The sequence below is a fragment of the Emiliania huxleyi genome (genome assembly GCF_000372725.1).
Source record: "Emiliania huxleyi CCMP1516 unplaced genomic scaffold EMIHUscaffold_58, whole genome shotgun sequence".
Classification (NCBI taxonomy): Eukaryota; Haptophyta; order Isochrysidales; family Noelaerhabdaceae; genus Emiliania; species Emiliania huxleyi.
The window spans coordinates 413,507-432,019 of NW_005197648.1; the positions used below are offsets into that span (position 1 = coordinate 413,507).

Here is an 18,513-nt window from a genome sequence, read left to right on the forward strand (position 1 = left end):
CACCCTCCCGCACACACCACCCAGCCCTGGGTCGGCCCGAGCCCTGCCCCCGAGCCCTGCCCCCGAGCCCTGCCGCCGAGCCCTGCCCCCGAGCCCTGCCCCTGGTCCGCCTCAGGTGATCGCGGACGGGATGGGCTGGTGCGTGGCGCGCTCGACCGCCTCGAGCGAGATCGTCGAGACCATCACCGAGGCGCTCACTCTCTCCGAGACGCCCGCCCCAAAGAAGATCGCACGCCTCTTCCTCGTGTCGGACATCCTGCACAACGCGGGCACCGCAAACGTGCCGGGCGCCTCCTCCTTCCGCGGCCACTTCCAGCGCACGCTGCCGGAGATGTTCGAGTCGCTGCACGGCTGCCTGATGGGGCTCGACTCGCGGATGGGCGTCGAGACGATGAAGGACCAGGTCGTCAAGGTGCTCTACATCTGGCAGGCGTGGTCCCTCTTCCCGCTCTCCTACCTCTCGCGCCTCGAGCGCACGCTGCTGCACGGCGCGCCGGACCCTGCCAAGCCCGCGGCGGGAGCCGAGCCCCCCGCGGACCGCGGCGACGACTCGGACGAGGACGACGTCGACGGAGAGCCGATGTACCCGCCTGCAGCCGCCTCCGCCTCCGCCCGCGAGGAGGCGTCCTCCGCGCAGGCGACGACCGCGGCGGCTGCGCCGGCCGCAGCCGCCGTGTCGCCGCTCGAGGAGCGGGTCCGCGCGCTCTCGCTGCGGCAGCTGGAGGCGGTCTGCGAGGCCAACGGCGTGTCCTCGTCCGGCTCGCGCGCGGAGATGCTCTCGCGCCTCCTCGCGCGAGGGGCGGCCGGCCAGCCGATCGACTTTGGAGGCGAGGCGTCGCCCGAGGCGCCGCCTCCTCGGCAGCTCTCGCCGCCTCCGCAGCAGCTCTCCGTCCCCACGCGGTGGGACGGCGACGAGGCGGAGGACATCGACGGCGACGACATCGACGGCGAGGACATCGACGGCGAGGCCGTCGCGCCGCCAGCGGCGGCCGAGCCGAAGGCGCAGAGCAAGGCGGAGGGGCGCGAGAGGGCGCCACGCGGCCGGAGCCCAGACCGCGCCAGCAGGCAGGACCGGCCGTTGGAGAGCAAGGCGGAGCGGCGGGATGGGCGCGAGCGCGGGAGCGACCGCCGGCGCAGCCGCAGCCGTGAGCGGGCGCGCAGCCGCGAGCGCAGCCGCGAGCGGGCGCGCAGCCGCTCGAGAGAGAGGAGGGCTCCTGACCGGCGCGGCAAGCGCTCCTCCAGGCTTGGCTGCCCCGCTCTCTCGCCGCCGCATCCTCCCAGTGCGCGCCCTCTCACGCTCCGTTCGCCCTGAACCCAGGTCGAGGTCACGCAGCGCGCCAGACCGGCGCGGCAAGCGCTCCCGGTCGAGGTCTCGCTCGCCTCGCCGCGGCCGGGGCGGCTCGCGGCGGTGAAGGGGGGGGGGGGGGGGGGAGTAGCCCGATTGGCCGTCCGACGCCGTAGAGCTCGTCCCGCCAGTACTCGAGTACACGCACACGTACACACCGACACACATGATACTCCTCATCTGTCTCGCTCTTTTCTCCCTCTCCCTCTCCCTCTCCCCCTCTCCCTCTCTCTCTCTCTCTCTCTCTCTCTCTCTCTCTCTCCGCTCTCTCTCTCTCTGATCACACACACACACACACACACACACACAATGCGCAGTATGTAATATGAATTGCGCCGAGTCGCGGGTGTCTTCTATTGGTCGATGTTGTTTTCAGTACTTGGAGCACTTGGAGGTTGTGGAGTGCAGCGCAGTCTCCAGTCATCAACCTCACAGTTCTTTTTACTTTTTCCGCCAGTCCCGTGCCCAGAGTCGAGTCTCGAGAGCGTGTCTCTGTCGGGTGTGTTCTGTGTGTAGTCTGAGCAGTATCGTGCGAGGGAGCTTTCTCTAAGTCTAACATATTTTTCTTGCATTTTTGCTCTCTCTGCTAAGAGAGCAAGCTGGCAGCCCACTCGTGCAAAGAAAAACATAACCCCGGACCCAAGTAGACGACAAGCACAGACACACAGACAGTCGAGATACGAGAAGGGAGAGAGACCGCGCAACAACAGTCAGTGCGTCAGAGAAGTCACACAAGTCAGCGCACTCACGGCACCCTTTTAGCGCATAGTCACCGCTTTACAGTGGTGTTTTTGTCGCATCGGCTGCAGCCTCTGCTTGGGCCTGGGGCGGATACACTGTGCAAAAAATCTGAGACGAAGAACGTCGGTTCAAGTTTGGCAAACGCTAAACATGGGCGATCCAGCGCTTCCTTTTCGATTGGACGGACGAAGTGATCGCGGAAAGCGCGGGAGCGCATTCGGTGGTTCACCATATGCCGAGCCTGCTCGGCCTGCACGCGCGCGCCTCGCCCGAGCGCAGCCACCGTGCGGACCTGGCCAGCCTGTTCCTGGCTCGTGCCCAGCCTCTCCTTCCGCTGCCGCCGGCCTCGCAGTCCCGCCTGCCATCACGCTGCAGAGCTTGCGTAGACGCCACAGACGCCAATTCTGCAGCCCACAGCCCTGACAACTGAGAGCGAGGGCCAGCAGTATACGACGACGACGACATCTCACACCCCGCGCTGGCCAGCGCCATCAGCCCCTCGCGGCCCGGCCCAACCAGGGCCCAACATCCCTTCGCCTCGCCTCCAATGCCTCCAATCAATGTCGCACCTCTCTTCTTCAGCGAATGCAGCGGCAGCACCACGTCAGAGGCCGGGCCGATGGGCGGACCTGCATGCCCAGCCATGCCCCCACTCCCCACCCGCTTGGATCGATCAGCTGACAACTCCACCCAGCTCCACCACCGCGTGTCGTGTCATGAAGCATGAGATAGACATGAGAAAGCATGAACCATCGAAAGGTCTGGTCTCCAAGAAGGACTCTCAGCGCCCGCCGCGCGCGCCCGCGCCCCGCCCCTTTTGGTTTTGCGCAGCAACACCTTAAATTTCATGGCCCTCCAAATTCAGATCGGAGCGTAAAAGATTCTAACTTTTACGGAAACGGCCAAACGGGGCCATGGCCGACGCTCGCGATGGCCCGTCCGTTGCGGCCAGGCTCAAACTGTGCGCGCAAGCCACAGGAGAGGCGGTGGCGCCGCAAGACGAGGCGATGATTCGCATCCTCTCGCGGCTCGCCGTGGAGAACAACTGGTGGAGCTTCAGCGTCAACCCGACGCCCACGGGCAAGCAGTTCATTGTCCAGCCCCAGTCCCAGTGGGAGAGGGACAGGGAGCGGCAGCAGGCCAAGGAGGGCAGTGCCCCACCGCAGCCTGTGCCTGCTGCCACTTCCGCCGCGGCACCGCCCGCAGCACCGCCTGCCGCCGCTGCAGCTCCGGCAGCAGCACCGCAGGCACACCCGCAGCACCAACAGGTGCAGCAACCCCAGCCCAACGAGTCGCCGGAGGGGTGGACCAGGGTTGGGAAGGGCGGCATGCCGGACAGGTTCACCATGAGGAACCATGGCCGCAAGCCGCCGGGCAAGGCGGTCAAGCGCAAGCCTGACCGCCAGCCCGCACCCAAGGGAGGTGGACCCCCACCCCCCTCTCCCAAGGTGAACAAGAACAGGCTGAGTGCGCTGGGCGCTGGCCCTTCTGGCACCAGCGGGAGCCACGAGCGCGCACCGCCGCGCTCCCCCTCCCCCTCCTCGCCGCCTGCCAAATCACCGCGGCCATCTGCGCCTGCTTCCGAGTATGACTCCGAGCTCGACCAATACTTTTCCGACGCCGAGGCGCGGGATAGGGTGGCAGGGGTTGTGCACGACGCAGTGCAGCAGGCTGTGATGCAATACGGCTATGACGACGAGCTCTTCCAGGATTGGAGGGACGGCAAGATAGGCGAAAAGGACTTGCCGGAGGAGGTGATGGCTATGACTTTGGACCTTTGCGAGAGGTGGCGAGCGGAGCAAGAGCGGTGTAGGCGCGTCCACGCGGCGCAGCGGCTCTCCCGCGACCCCGGCCCCTCTCGTAGCCGCAGCCGTAGCCGCAGCCCCAACTCTTGCCGCTCTTCCGTGTCGGGTTGTGACGAGGGGTGAGGGGACACGGATTGAAGATCCCTCACACCAAGATCGTGCAGGGCGGGGACACACGTCCCTAAATCCCATCTCGTCTCAGAGTTTGACCGTTTTCTTTAGATCGGAGCGTAGAGAAGAAAGAAAAGAAAGAAAGAAAACAGACAACCCAAGGGAGGGATGGGAGGACGGCACGCCGCCACCACACAGAGCGTATAGCGGAGTGGGCCCGTCACGTTTTTCTCGCCAAGTGATCATATTCTTTTTCCGCTATTCTTATCCAAAACAGGGTCTATATTCTCGAATATGACAAGAATACAGCTCTAAATAGGGTCTGTGTTCTCAAATATTCTTTACATTCCTGCTGAAAATCGCTGAAAATCGCTTCGAAAAAGAATATCGGAAGAATAACGTGTAGAGCTCTGGGGGGAGGCGAGGGCCCTAGGGGGTACCCATGCGGGGGGGAGATGGGGTCCCCCAGCCCGCCGCAGGCGCCGATTTTTTTGGCATTTTCTTTCTTTATTTTTTACTTGTTTTCATGGGAATTCGGCGACTTGCGGCCATGCTATCACGCCTTGCGACAGCCTGTCGGCGCTGCTGACCGTGCCATGCTGCTCAACTGACCGCCTGCATAGCTCGCGGCCTTAGTCTTCGGCATTCAGTGACGACCTGATCGTACGGCCAGTAGGAAGGTGTCCCCAGCGCGTGCACGCTTCTGACGCAATGCGCGTCACAAACTGCCTCGGATTGGCTGCTGGCACTCTCGAGGCTATGCCTACACAGCCTCGCGCGCATGGGCAGTCAAGAGGGACCACGCACCTTCTCAGGACAGCGCCGGTGCCTCTCTCTTGGACCGGCAAACGTGGTGGTCTCGTGTCACCGATGTGCGACCAGTGCGGCATCGCGCCATCGACAGCTCTGAACTGCGCCTCACCACTGACCGGGAAGGCCGCCAAGTGGGTCAGCACCGGTCGCACATTGTGGCAGCAGTCAGCAGCGCATGTCTGATAGCTAGAGCAGCAGCATCAGGGTCGCAGGGTCGGATCGTGTCAAGCCTCTCGCCCGGCCGGCCGCGTGCAGACGTCGGCCTGTTTGCTGTCTGGAGTGATCTGTCGGCGGTCAGTCAGTACGACCGATCAGGTCGGAGTTTTCTGATGGTTGGAGGGTCTATCTGTATGTACTCCTCGAGATCTCTCCAAATCTGCCCTCTACTCAACCGTACTCATTCGGGAAGTCGGTGCTAGTAGAGACTAGTAGAGCCGGAGCCCCGTTTCCGCACTGCTGCGCGGCGCACCTCCCCCCAGAGGTGTACAGACCAAAGTGGGCCCCGAGTTTGGAAAAGGCGACGGACGCTTGCGTCCTAGCCTCCAACAACGCCTCCCCGGCGCAGAGGGGCCCCCGGAGGGACGCTCAACCGCTCCACATGCCGCTTGCGCCGAAATCTCTCATGTAGATACCCGGGTAGGAATTCCTCCTCATTCCCAGCTTCGCAGCCCGTATGCCTCGCTGCCGCCACAGCCCTTGACACATATGCAGCGCCGCGACTTTTCAACCCAGGTAGTGGATGTCAAGCCGCACGCCTCGCTCGTGGCGGTCGCCTTCCCGCGTCTCATCTGCGTGTGGTCTGACTTCGGCCAGCATATCCCACGGTGCGAGTCTGGACCTCTGCCGGGAGGCACGCTCGCTGCCAGTGACGCGCTGCAGCAGCTAGCTTGGCATCCGAGCGGAGACAGGCTCGCCGCGTTGACGCGACACGCCCAGGTGATCATTTTCGTCCTCGATGACGATCCTGCCGGTGGTAACAAACTGCGCCTGCTCCGCGTCCCCGCCGCACCTGGTCCACTCGGCGGTGGCGCCAGCCTCGCCGTTCCGCCGCTCGGCGAGACCTCGATGGGCGGAGACGGCGGCGGTTTGCTTGTTGGGGCGGGCGGCCCCACGTCCTTCACGGCTTGGAGCTGGGGCGGTGACTCCAGGCCAGCCGGGCGCTTCACGGCGGCGGTGCAAGCCGCCCTCGGCACGGCTGCGGCCAGCCCTCCTCCGGCCTTTGGCGAGGAGGAGGGCGGTGGCGGCGGTGTCGCCGGCTCGCAGCGCCGAGTTGGGGCGGCGCCCAGCAGAGGGCGCGTCCCTGCCGCCGTTGTGCGGAGGGGCGCCACCTCGGCCGCTCCTCGGTCCGGCCCTGCGACGCCGTTGAGCAGCCCGACGCCGTCGGCAGACCCGTCGCCCGCCGCGGGACGAGTCGGCGGCTCGGCGGCCGGCGAGTGCGTCGTCGGCTGTGACGACCTCGCCGTCTGCTCTCGTGCAGGCGTGTGCGTCGTCGTCGCCGGCGGCGGCGCGGCTCTCCTCTGGCACGCTCCGCTCGTGGGCGTTGGAGGGGAGGCCCCCCCTGCTCCTCCCCGCTCCACCGCCTCGCCGACGCCCCTGCGGCTGGAGAGGAGCGACGACTGGCGCACGCAGTCGCTCGCCGACGCGCTAGCCGACGGAGCGCGGCAGCCGGCCGAGGCCGGCGGCGGCGGCGGCAGAGGCCTCCCGTGCGCGAGGCTGCGCGTGCACGGCGCGGAACGCGCGTCAGTGTCGAGGAGCCGCGCCCTGGTTGCCGTCGGCTGCACGTCCGGCGAGGTTGTGCTCTTTGCGCTCCCTCCCGCCGCCCCCACGGGCGCCTCTGCCGTCATCGCACCGGCTGCTACCCTCTCTTTGGCTCCGTGGGGCATCGGCGAGCGCATGTCCGGCCCGGTCGGCGCACTGGCCTTCTCCTTCGACGGCGGCCGTCTGGCCGTCGGCTGGCGCGGACCGCGGGGCGGGCTGGCGGTCTTCTCCTCGGCTGGCGCGCTGGTAGCCGCGTGGCCATCGGTCACTGCGCAGCAGCCGGCGGGCGGGGCACCGAGTGCGCCGCCAAGAGAGGGGCCTTTCGGAGGCGCCGGGTCCGCGTGTGGCACGTCTGCCGGGGGAGGAGGGCTTGCTGGAGAAGGGCGGCTCGACCCGACGGGGCCGCACCCCGCTGCAGTGACGGCCGTCGCTTGGGCCGGGGAGGACGCGTCGGTCTTCGTCGGCAGCCGGATTTGCGTCTCCAGCGCCGCGTCTGGCGCATGCGGTAGCGGCGCGGGCAGCGCGGCCCTCTGTGCGGATGTCTTTGCGGATGGCCTCTCCGCGGATTGCAGTTGTGCCGGCGAGCGGCACAGCGTGTTTCGCTTCGACGTGTGGCGCGAGGCGTCGCCCGCTTCCGCTCGGGTTCGGGCGGCGGCGGCGGCGGCGGCGCGTCCCTCGCCGCTGCTCCTGCTGGGCCGCACGCACGCGCTGGTGTCGAGCGCGGACCCGCACTGCTTAATGTGGCGCCGCCTCTCGCCGCCGTTGCAGCCGAGCGCTGCGGGGCCGGGCCTGCTGCGGCGCGGCGCCGTGTCTCCTGACGGCCGGCGCGTCGCGCTCGCCGCCGCGCGTGGAGTGGCCGTTCGCCGCATCGACGAGGCCGAGATGTTACCGGCGGATTGGCGCGTGGCTTTCGACCCTCCGGCGCGCCGCGCTCGCCCTGTGGCATCGGCAAGCGCCGCGTCGCTGTGCGTGGAAGAGCTGCGCTGGCTGGAGGAGGAGGACGGCGCTTGCGACGTGCTGCTCGCCATCGGTCGGCCGTCGGCGGGGGTGGATCGGCCCGGCGTGCGGCGGCCTGGCACGTGGGGAGTCAGCGACGCTTTGGCGTCGGTTGGATTCGCTGAGCCCCTGCCGACACCAGACACGTATGCCGCTCGGCACGCCGGGACGGGCCCGCTCGAGCTGCGTGCGCTCGATTGCGGCACCATGCGTTTGTTGCTGCATTTGCCGCTGCCCGTTCGCGGTGTGGTCTGGGGCTGCTCTAGCGTTCCTGCTGCGCCGTCCCTCCTCGCCTTGGGCTGCGAGCAGGACTCTGGCGCGCAGGCAATCTGCCTTGTCACCATCACGCGCTCGCCTCCCGCGAGGCTCCACGCACAAGCCGTGCGGGTGAGAGACCAACCATTCACCACTTCCCGGTCGGCTTCCCACCCCGACACTCTGCTGCGCGAGTGGCGCCGCTGTTCTCCTCTGTAGGTGTTGACGCCTCCCCATCCGGCGGCCTCACCCCTCTGTGGTCTGAGCTGCGCGGCCGTCGCTCCTCTGGCGGCGGCCGCGCACAAGCGCACGCCGCTCCTCGAGCTGCTCCTGCTGTCTAGCGACGGCCGCCTCTCGCTGCTGCGCTTCGCCACTTCGTGCGGGGGTGCAGCAGCGCCGTCGCGCACGCCTCTCGTCGAGCCGATTTGGCCTGCCGCATTGCCGCGGTCGCAGCGCGTGCATCAGTGTTGGCACTTAGCGGGCGCGGCGTGGGCCGAGGAGGAGCGCAGCACGTGGTTTTACAGATGGGACGGTGGCGGACTCACTGCTTCGACGCGCCCTGGCGAGGAGGACCGCGAGGTCGAGGCGGTCGTCGCGAGCGGTCCCGGAAGCGTGCACCTCACCGAGTGGCAAGGCGAGTCGACGGTGACGTGCGAGATTCCCCTGCTGCCTCAGCAGCGTGAAGTGGCGCCCGTCGCTATCCTCCCCGACTGCCACGCGCTCATCGGCATCGGCCCGCCAGAGCTCAACGCAGCTCAGCTAGGGCCGCCTCTGGTGGCGCAGCCGCTGCTCCACCGCAGCTTGCGGTGGCTCCTCACACACCAGCGACGCGCGGCGGCAGAGCGCCTCGCGCGCGGCCCGGGCTGTTTCCGCCGCCGCCATTGCCTCGAGCGGTTACTGCACGAGGCGACGGTCGAGGCGCACAAGAGCTGCCCTCTAGGCGAGGGGGCGCGGCCGCTGCTCTCAGACGTCGCGCTGCTGCTGCTGCGCGCACTCCTTCCGGCGGAGCGTTCGCGCGTGATAGCAGGCTGTGCGCCCTTGTCGGAGCCCTCTCACTGGCCAGTTCTGTTTCGGGCTTGTGGCACCCCCGACGAGCTGCTCAGGGCATCACTCGCTGCCGGAGACACTCGAGGAGCAATGCTCTTGCTGCTGCCAGTGCTCGTCGAGTGCGGCGTGTCTCAGTGCGAAGCCGCGTTGCGGGCGGTCCGGCAGGCTGCCCTGTCTGCGGGCCAGCCACAGACGATCGCCGACGTCGAGCGGTTCGAGCGACGGCTCACGGCCGCCGGGGCCGGACGCGAAGCGGTCGTTTCTTAGTGGACAGTGTGGGCTTGAGTGCGCTTTATTGGCCTCGCGCTTATATGTGACCCGTCTGTGCTTTGAAACTGTGTGTTGCAGAGCTTTAGTTACATGCACATGCACCTAGCAGACCAAAAAACATATTTGTTGTTTCGCGCCCAGACAGGCCTGCTCGCGATCGCTCGAACGGGATCTTGTGTGAAATTTGTGGGCTTCAGCCTTCACATAGGGCCTTGGCAACCCCGATCCCCGTAAAATGCGGAAAGGCACCCCCACTCTCTGCCGCGCCCTCGATTTGAGCCACCTCGCTCTCACAGACGGCTCCTCTGGTCGGACAGGAGCTGCAGGAGGAACGGCTCATATGCGTTGGCGAAGAGTCGCGAGAAGAAGCGCTCCTCCGACGGCGAGCCGTGCACCAGGACGGTGAGGGGCGCATGGGAAGGCCGCTGCGAGCGAAGGGTGGCGAGCAGCGAATGCATGCGGTCCACCGCGCTGTTCGCCCCCTCGGGCAGGAGGTCGGCGCCGTCCGCGGGGCGCGGGGTGCCGAAGAGCTGCTCGAGGAAGGCTGGCGACGCCTGCGCACCGACCCAGAGCGACAGCTCTTGCAGCGTGTCGAGCAAGAGCACGCTGCTCGGCGAGACCTCGCTCCCTCGAGGCAAGAGCTGCTCGCGGGTGGCGGCGCTTGGAGCGAGGGTCGCGGCCGCCGCGCCCTCGTCGGGCGCCTCCTCGGCGGCGAGCGCAGCGTCGGCCAGCGGAGGCGCCTCTGCCCCTTCCACCGGAGCCCAGCCGTCCCCGAGAGAGCGCTCGTGCACGACCAGCAGCCGGGGGGCGAGGGCGAGGCAGGCGAGGTGGGTCGGCAGCAGTCGGAAGCCGTGCGCGAAGGCCGCGAGCGAGTCGGGCGAACGCGGGCCGGCAGCGGACGCAAGACTGGGCGTGTTGAGCGGCGGCATCGTCGAGAGTGCGAGCGTCAGGAGGGGGAAGAGGGCGAGGGGGCGGAAGAGGACGAGCTCGTCCGCCGTCTTGCGCATCGGCGGCGGGCAGAGCTCGCGCTGCGAGACGATGCTGTCGAGGAGCGAGTCCTTGAGCTGCTCGCGCACCGCTGACAGCGGCTTGGTTTCGGCGGCGGCGAGCGCGAGCTTGGCAATGAGGGCGATTGCGACGGGCGGGTTCACCGACTGCGCCAGCGAGCGGAAGCTATCGGCGACCGGGATCTCGCGGGTCGACACGCGGATCCGCCGCTCTCCCGCGGGGCCAGAGTAGAGCAGCGCCGACTGGACATACGCCGTCTTGGCCGGCAGCGCCTTCTTGTCGTCCGTGTGGCGCAGCTCGGCGGCAAAAGTGGCGGCGCGGTCGACGCTCGGGAGGAGAACGATGGAATCGTCGCCCGCGCCGTCCTCCCCCTCCGGATCCGGGCCCATCCCCGACAGCGGCCGCAATCCCACCACCCTGAGGCCCTGCGACGTGCGCAAGCGCAGCACCGCATCAACCGCGGCGTGGCTGACACTCAAGCCCTCGCTCAGCGCCTCCTCCAGAGCAGCGCCAGCGGGACGCGCGCCGTCTTGGTCCGGCGGCACGTAAAACAGCCGCCCGCCGCTGATCTTGGGCAACTGCGCGAGAGATGCGACGTCCACGAACCCCGACCCCGGAGCCGCGACGAGCCGCACCGCCAAATTTGCGTCTGCACAGCCACGAGCAATCCGTTTCAGCGCCTCGCTCTCCGGCCGAGTGCAGCGCTCCAGCTGGGCGGCCAGCTCCTTGCCGTCGGGCGGTTGCGGCGCCGCGTGAGCAGACGGCAACTTGCGGCTCTGCGCCGCGCCGCTGACGGAGAGGACGAAGAGGTCTCCCGAGCTGGCAGCGGCTGTCACAATGGCGCGCGCAACCTCGACCGCGGCCTCGAGCGAGACCGCACCAGCCGACGCGGCCGCATCCCCCGACGCCTCGGCAGCGAGGCGCGGCAGCTGCTCGAGCAGCTCCTGCAGCTCGGTCAGCCGCTCCCGGATGGAGTACAGCGGCGGCTCTGCGCCACGCGGCAGGGCGGGTAGACCCTCGGCCGACGGTAGCATCAGCTCTACGGCGGGCGCGCCGCCCGATGGGTCGCGCAGCCGGTGCAGCCGCGCCGTCGCGTCGAAGCTGACGACGGCGACGCGCTGAGGCCCGAGCGAGGAGGCGTCGGCGTCGGCGTCGGCTGCTATCCGCGCGAGCGCCTCCTTGGCAGCCGCACACGCGGAGGAGAGGGCGCCCGAAGCGACCGCGGCGGCGGTGGTCTCGAGCGCGATCACCAGCACCCGCGGGCGCGCGTCGGCAGCCGTCGAGTACACAAGCGCCTCTTCGCCCGAGAGCAGGTACTCCACGTCCGCATGGACGAGCTCGAGCCTCCCGAGTGGCACCGCTCCGGCAGCCTGGGCGGGCGCGGCGGGACTGCTCTTCCAGCCTCCCCACCATCCGCCGCCGCCGCCGCCGCCCCCCTGCCCGTGAGGCTGCGGGTGCTGGGGGTGGGGCGGCCGAGGCAGATCGTTGACATGGTTGCACAAGTTGCACTCCCACTTGGCAGCATGCGCCCAGATCTGCGCAAACGGGTTGAGATAGCCGTTGCACGCCGAGCACCGACACACGAGTGGCGGCGGCGGCGGCGGACGCCAGCCGCCGCCCGCGTCGAGGGCTGTGGCCGCGGCTGCCCCAGTGCTGGCGTGCGGATCAGAGACTTGGACGGCCTGGGCAGCGAGCGGCGCGACGAGGCAGCCAAGCGGAATGCCGAGCGAATGCTGCAGCGGCGCGGTCTCGGCCGCGGCCGCGCTAGACAGGGCGAGCGCCTCATCCTTGGCCGCGCGAAGCGCCGCCGCCTGTCGCGCGTCGAGCCGTGGAAAGGCAGTGGGGTGGAGCATGGGCCGCCCGCCGAGCCCTTGGCGGGACGGAATGCGAGTGAGGTCGTGGAAGACCGGCATGTACCCTGGCGCGTGCCTGTGGCCCGGCGGTGCCGCCATTCCGTGACCGGGAGCCGGCGGGTGATGCAGAGGCAGGGGCTGCTGCGAATAGCCTGGGTGCTGCGGCTGAGGCTGGCCGTACGACTGCGGCTGCGATGGATGAGGTGGCCAAGGCTGCCCGGAAGCCGGACCGTCGCTCCACTGGCCGCCGCGCAGGCGGAGCAGAGACCCGGCCAGCGATTGCACGAGGAGGCTTGGCGTGAGCCACATCGCCTCTCGTGGCCGGGCGTGAACAGGGCGTGAACAGCAGCTCCTGACCACGGCGCCGCAGGCGCCTGTTGATAGGTCCAGGTGATAGCCCTGGATAGGCAATGCATACGCCTAGTTGGGCCTCGGATCGCCCGGCCGCGTCCCGGTGCTCTGCCGTCGGATTTGTGACGCCGCCGCACCGCGCCGCGGCCGGGGAGCTCTGGGAGGTTCAGTGTCAGTGTATATATTGTAGAGATCAACCATGTCCACAATATCTCTCAGTCTAGCTAAGCCTGGGAAGGCGATGCCGGGGCCGTACAGCAGCTTGATGGTGCTTCGCCGGCGTGCGTCCCGGAGCGGTGCCGGACGGAACCCTGTCTCCGACGCGATCAGCCGTGGGCATTGGGGGCGCTTCCGCCGACTCTGTGAGCAGCTCCACGTCAGACCCGAGGAACTGCCGTTGCCACCGACGTGCTCGGACCTGTATCGAGCCGCGGTGAGCCACCTGGCCCAACTGAGGGCCCAAGTCGGAGAACCTCCGGACGTGGCGAATCGAGCCGTCCGAAGCCTGGGCCGCCGCCCCTCCATGCGCATGGGCGGCTCGTCGCCGCTCGAGACGATGGCGGCGCGGCTCGCCGGACGGCCCACTCAAGGCCCTCCTACGCCTCAGAGGCGCTCGAGCCTCGAACAAGGCATGCTCTTGCGGCTCGCCGGCGCCCCGGGCGTCCCTGCCCGCACGAGCGGCGCGCCCGGCACTGGTCTCGATGCGGGCATGATCGCACGACTCGGGATGCCGTCGCCATCGCCGTCGGGGTCGAGGTGGTCGGGGATGCCGTCGCCGTCCGTGTCGACGGTGCCCTCCTCGGCGTCGGGGATGTTGTCGCCGTCCGAGTCGGGGTCGAGTGCATCGGGCGTGCCGTCGCTGTCCGTGTCGGCGGAGCCCTCCTCGGCGTCGGGGATGCCGTCGCCGTCCGAGTCGGGGTCGAGCGCGTCGGGCGTGCCGTCGCTGTCCGTGTCGGCGGAGCCTTCCTCGGCGTCGGGCACCCCGTCGCCGTCCGAGTCGGGGTCCATCGCGTCGGGGATGCCGTCGCTGTCCGTGTCGGCGGAGCCCTCGACGGCGTCGGGGATGCCGTCACCATCGCCGTCGGGGTCGAGGTGGTCGGGGATGCCGTCGCCGTCCGTGTCGACGGTGCCCTCCTCGGCGTCGGGGATGCCGTCGCCATCGCCGTCGGGGTCGAGTGCATCGGGCGTGCCGTCGCTGTCCGTGTCGGCGGAGCCCTCCTCGGCGTCGGGGATGCCGTCGCCGTCCGAGTCGGGGTCGAGCGCATCGGGCGTGCCGTCGCTGTCCGTGTCGGCGGAGCCCTCCTCGGCGTCGGGCACCCCGTCGCCGTCCGAGTCGGGGTCGAGGTAGTCGGGCAGCCCGTCGCTGTCCGTGTCGACCGTGCCCTCCTCGGCGTCGGGCAGCCCGTCGCCGTCCGAGTCGGGGTCCATGGCGTCGGGGATGCCGTCGCTGTCCGTGTCGGCGGAGCCCTCGACGGCGTCGGGGATGCCGTCGCCATCGCCGTCGGGGTCGAGGTGGTCGGGGATGCCGTCGCCGTCCGTGTCGACCGTGCCCTCCTCGGCGTCGGGGATGTTGTCGCCGTCCGAGTCGGGGTCGAGTGCATCGGGCGTGCCATCGCTGTCCGTGTCGGCGGAGCCTTCCTCGGCGTCGGGGATGCCGTCGCCGTCCGAGTCGGGGTCGAGCGCGTCGGGCGTGCCGTCGCTGTCCGTGTCGGCGGAGCCCTCCTCGGCGTCGGGCACCCCGTCGCCGTCCGAGTCGGGGTCGAGGTAGTCGGGCAGCCCGTCGCTGTCTGTGTCGACCGTGCCCTCCTCGGCGTCGGGCAGCCCGTCGCCGTCCGAGTCGGGGTCCATGGCGTCGGGGATGCCGTCGCTGTCCGTGTCGGCGGAGCCCTCGACGGCGTCAGGGATGCCGTCGCCATCGCCGTCGGGGTCGAGGTGGTCGGGGATGCCGTCGCCGTCCGTGTCGACGGTGCCCTCCTCGGCGTCGGGGATGTTGTCGCCGTCCGAGTCGGGGTCGAGCGCATCGGGCGTGCCGTCGCTGTCCGTGTCGGCGGAGCCCTCCTCGGCGTCGGGGATGCCGTCGCCGTCCGAGTCGGGGTCGAGCGCGTCGGGCGTGCCGTCGCTGTCCGTGTCGGCGGAGCCCTCCTCGGCGTCGGGCACCCCGTCGCCGTCCGAGTCGGGGTCGAGGTAGTCGGGCAGCCCGTCGCTGTCCGTGTCGACCGTGCCCTCCTCGGCGTCGGGCAGCCCGTCGCCGTCCGAGTCGGGGTCCATGGCGTCGGGGATGCCGTCGCTGTCCGTGTCGGCGGAGCCCTCGACGGCGTCGGGGATGCCGTCGCCATCGCCGTCGGGGTCGAGGTGGTCGGGGATGCCGTCGCCGTCCGTGTCGACGGTGCCCTCCTCGGCGTCGGGGATGTTGTCGCCGTCCGAGTCGGGGTCGAGTGCATCGGGCGTGCCGTCGCTGTCCGTGTCGGCGGAGCCCTCCTCGGCGTCGGGGATGCCGTCGCCGTCCGAGTCGGGGTCGAACGCATCGGGCGTGCCGTCGCTGTCCGTGTCAGCGGAGCCCTCCTCGGCGTCGGGCACCCCGTCGCCGTCCGAGTCGGGGTCGAGGTAGTCGGGCAGCCCGTCGCTGTCCGTGTCGACCGTGCCCTCCTCGGCGTCGGGCAGCCCGTCGCCGTCCGAGTCGGGGTCCATGGCGTCGGGGATGCCGTCGCTGTCCGTGTCGGCGGAGCCCTCGACGGCGTCGGGGATGCCGTCGCCATCGCCGTCGGGGTCGAGGTGGTCGGGGATGCCGTCGCCGTCCGTGTCGACGGTGCCCTCCTCGGCGTCGGGGATGTTGTCGCCGTCTGAGTCGGGGTCGAGCGCATCGGGCGTGCCATCGCTGTCCGTGTCGGCGGAGCCCTCCTCGGCGTCGGGGATGCCGTCACCGTCCGAGTCGGGGTCCACGGCGTCAGGCGTGCCGTCGCTGTCCGTGTCGGCGGAGCCCTCCTCGGCGTCGGGGATGCCGTCGCCGTCCGAGTCGGGGTCGAGCGCATCGGGCGTGCCGTCGCTGTCCGTGTCGGCGGAGCCCTCCTCGGCGTCGGGCAGCCCGTCGCCATCCGAGTCGGGGTCGAGGTAGTCGGGCGTGCCGTCGCTGTCCGTGTCGACTGTACCCTCCTCAGCGTCGGGGATGCCGTCGCCGTCCGAGTCGGGGTCAAGTGAGTCCGGTAGACCGTCACTGTCCGTGTCGGATGAGCCCTCCTCGGCGTCGGGGATGCCGTCACTGTCCTGGTCATTGTCGAGATCTTGCAAAATTGAAGAAGCAAAACTAGGACTGATGAGTGACACCGGAGCCGCGGTTCCGGCCGCATTGCCAATCACCCCCTGCCATGGTGCACGTGCCGCGGCAATGGCTTGAACTGCTGACGAAGCACCTTGGACGGCTACTGCCTGTCCAAATGATGGCATGTCTCCTAAGGTGTCTCCGCACGAGAAATGTGCTGCGATACCGGCGCTTTGCAGGTCAAGTACTCCGCCGTACGTGGTCGCCTGAATGAACTGCAACATCTTTTGGAAGTCGCTCAGCGTGTCCAAGTAAACCTGAAGAGATTCCGGCGTATAGAATATCTTCGGTGTGTTAGCGAACATCGACGCCAGCGTGTCGTTTATGGCAGTGAATCGTGCCTCGACACCGCTGTTCCCAATCTCCGAGGCTGGCTGGTACACCACCGTTTGCACATAAAAGAGCAACACCGGATCAATCTCTGGCTGCGATGTACCAATGAACACGCCTGGATCGGTGGTATATGCTGCATAGGCGCACTTGGTTCCGATGGCGTAGTTGTCCGAGCCGACGTAGCTGATCACATTGGGATTGTGGTAGGTGTCGGTGTTCGCAGTCACGATTGGCATAGTTGGGCGTCGGGCAGCCCGTCGCCGTCCGAGTCGGGGTCCATGGCGTCAGGGATGCCGTCGCTGTCGGTATCTGCCGTGCCCTCCTCGGCGTTCGGGATGCCGTCGCCGTCTGCATCCGGATCAAGAGCGTCAGGCGTGCCGTCGCTGTCGGCGTCGGTGGTGCTTTCCTCGGCGTCGGGGATGCCGTCGCCGTCCGAGTCGGGGTCGAGGTAGTCGGGCGTGCCGTCGCTGTCTCGGTCAACGGTGCCCTCCTCGGCATCGGGCACTCCATCGCCATCCGAGTCGGGGTCGAGGTAGTCGGGCGTGCCGTCGCTGTCCGTGTCGGCGGAGCCCTCCTCGGCGTCGGGGATGCCGTCGCCGTCCGAGTCAGGGTCGAGGTAGTCGGCGGTGCCGTCGCTGTCCGTGTCGGCGGAGCCCTCCTCAGCGTCAGGAATGCCGTCGCCGTCCGAGTCAGGGTCGAGGTAGTCGGGCGTGCCGTCGCTGTCCGTGTCGGCGGAGCCCTCGACGGCGTCGGGGATGCCGTCGCCATCGCCATCGGGGTCGAGGTGGTCGGGGATGCCGTCGCCGTCCGTGTCGACCGTGCCCTCCTCCGCGTCGGGGATGCCGTCGCCGTCCGAGTCGGGATCAAGGTAGTCGGGCGTGCCGTCGCTGTCCGTGTCGGCGGAGCCCTCCTCGGCGTCGGGGATGCCGTCGCCGTCCGAGTCGGGGTCGAGCGCGTCGGGCGTGCCGTCGCTGTCCGTGTCGGCGGAGCCCTCCTCGGCGTCGGGCACCCCGTCGCCGTCCGAGTCGGGGTCGAGGTAGTCGGGCAGCCCGTCGCTGTCCGTGTCGACCGTGCCCTCCTCGGCGTCGGGCAGCCCGTCGCCGTCCGAGTCGGGGTCGAGGTGGTCGGGGATGCCGTCGCCGTCCGTGTCGACGGTGCCCTCCTCGGCGTCGGGGATGTTGTCGCCGTCCGAGTCGGGGTCGAGTGCATCGGGCGTGCCGTCGCCGTCCGTGTCGGCGGAGCCCTCCTCGGCGTCGGGGATGCCGTCGCCGTCCGAGTCGGGGTCGAGCGCGTCGGGCGTGCCGTCGCTGTCCGTGTCGGCGGAGCCTTCCTCGGCGTCGGGCACCCCGTCGCCGTCCGAGTCGGGGTCGAGGTAGTCGGGCAGCCCGTCGCTGTCCGTGTCGACCGTGCCCTCCTCGGCGTCGGGCAGCCCGTCGCCGTCCGAGTCGGGGTCCATGGCGTCGGGGATGCCGTCGCTGTCCGTGTCGGCGGAGCCCTCGACGGCGTCGGGGATGCCGTCGCCATCGCCGTCGGGGTCGAGGTGGTCGGGGATGCCGTCGCCGTCCGTGTCGACGGTGCCCTCCTCGGCGTCGGGGATGTTGTCGCCGTCCGAGTCGGGGTCGAGTGCATCGGGCGTGCCGTCGCTGTCCGTGTCGGCGGAGCCCTCCTCGGCGTCGGGGATGCCATCGCCGTCCGAGTCGGGGTCGAGCGCGTCGGGCGTGCCGTCGCTGTCCGTGTCGGCGGAGCCCTCCTCGGCGTCGGGCACCCCGTCGCCGTCCGAGTCGGGGTCGAGGTAGTCGGGCAGCCCGTCGCTGTCCGTGTCGGCGGAGCCCTCCTCGGCGTCGGGGGTGCCGTCGCCGTCCGAGTCGGGGTCCATGGCGTCGGGGATGCCGTCGCTGTCCGTGTCGGCGGAGCCCTCTACGGCGTCGGGGATGCCGTCGCCATCGCCGTCGGGGTCGAGGTGATCGGGGATGCCGTCGCCGTCCGTGTCGACGGTGCCCTCCTCGGCGTCGGGGATGTTGTCGCCGTCCGAGTCGGGGTCGAGGTAGTCGGGCGTGCCATCGCTGTCCGTGTCGGTGGAGCCCTCCTCGGCGTCGGGCATCCCGTCGCCGTCCGAGTCCGGGTCGAGGTAGTCGGGCAGCCCGTCGCTGTCCGTGTCGACCGTGCCCTCCTCAGCGTCGGGCAGCCCGTCACCGTCCGAGTCGGGGTCCATGGCGTCGGTCGGTGTTCGCAGTCACGATTGGCATAGTTGGGGTTTGGTCAAGACAAGCGTTGATGGCATCGTCAATCTCAATGTACCCTGTCGTGCCTTCTGTAAACGGCACGGTCACGACAATCGCATCCGAGGAAGCACAGGCCGCGTTGATCGCATTGACCTGCGCGACGTAGTCCAAACCGTTCGAGTACCAAGTCACGTCGAAGTCCTGCGAGCCAGCCTCGGCCCCGCCTCTCCAGACGTCCCAGAACTCGGAGCCCGCGTCAGCGTGGGTCACAAACGTGATCGACAGTGGG

The 18,513-nt window shown here is 69.1% G+C and overlaps 2 protein-coding genes across 2 annotated transcripts; both read left to right on the top strand.

Annotated features, from left to right (window-relative positions):
• Nucleotides 1-3,000: 3,000 nt before the first annotated feature.
• On the top strand, nucleotides 3,001-3,962 carry EMIHUDRAFT_213680 (hypothetical protein; the record flags this gene model as incomplete). The annotated part of the gene is made up of 4 exons (XM_005764797.1): nucleotides 3,001-3,255; nucleotides 3,334-3,508; nucleotides 3,731-3,840; nucleotides 3,951-3,962. The coding sequence occupies 4 exons, from the start codon at nucleotides 3,001-3,003 to the stop codon at nucleotides 3,960-3,962; spliced, it is 552 nt and encodes a 183-aa protein (XP_005764854.1).
• A 1,558-nt stretch (nucleotides 3,963-5,520) lies between these two features.
• On the top strand, nucleotides 5,521-9,266 carry EMIHUDRAFT_452214 (hypothetical protein; the record flags this gene model as incomplete). Its single annotated transcript, XM_005764798.1, has 4 exons — nucleotides 5,521-6,348; nucleotides 6,607-7,182; nucleotides 7,342-7,956; nucleotides 8,131-9,266. The coding sequence occupies 4 exons, from the start codon at nucleotides 5,521-5,523 to the stop codon at nucleotides 9,136-9,138; spliced, it is 3,027 nt and encodes a 1,008-aa protein (XP_005764855.1). The 3' UTR covers nucleotides 9,139-9,266.
• Between the last annotated feature and the right edge of the window lie 9,247 nt (nucleotides 9,267-18,513).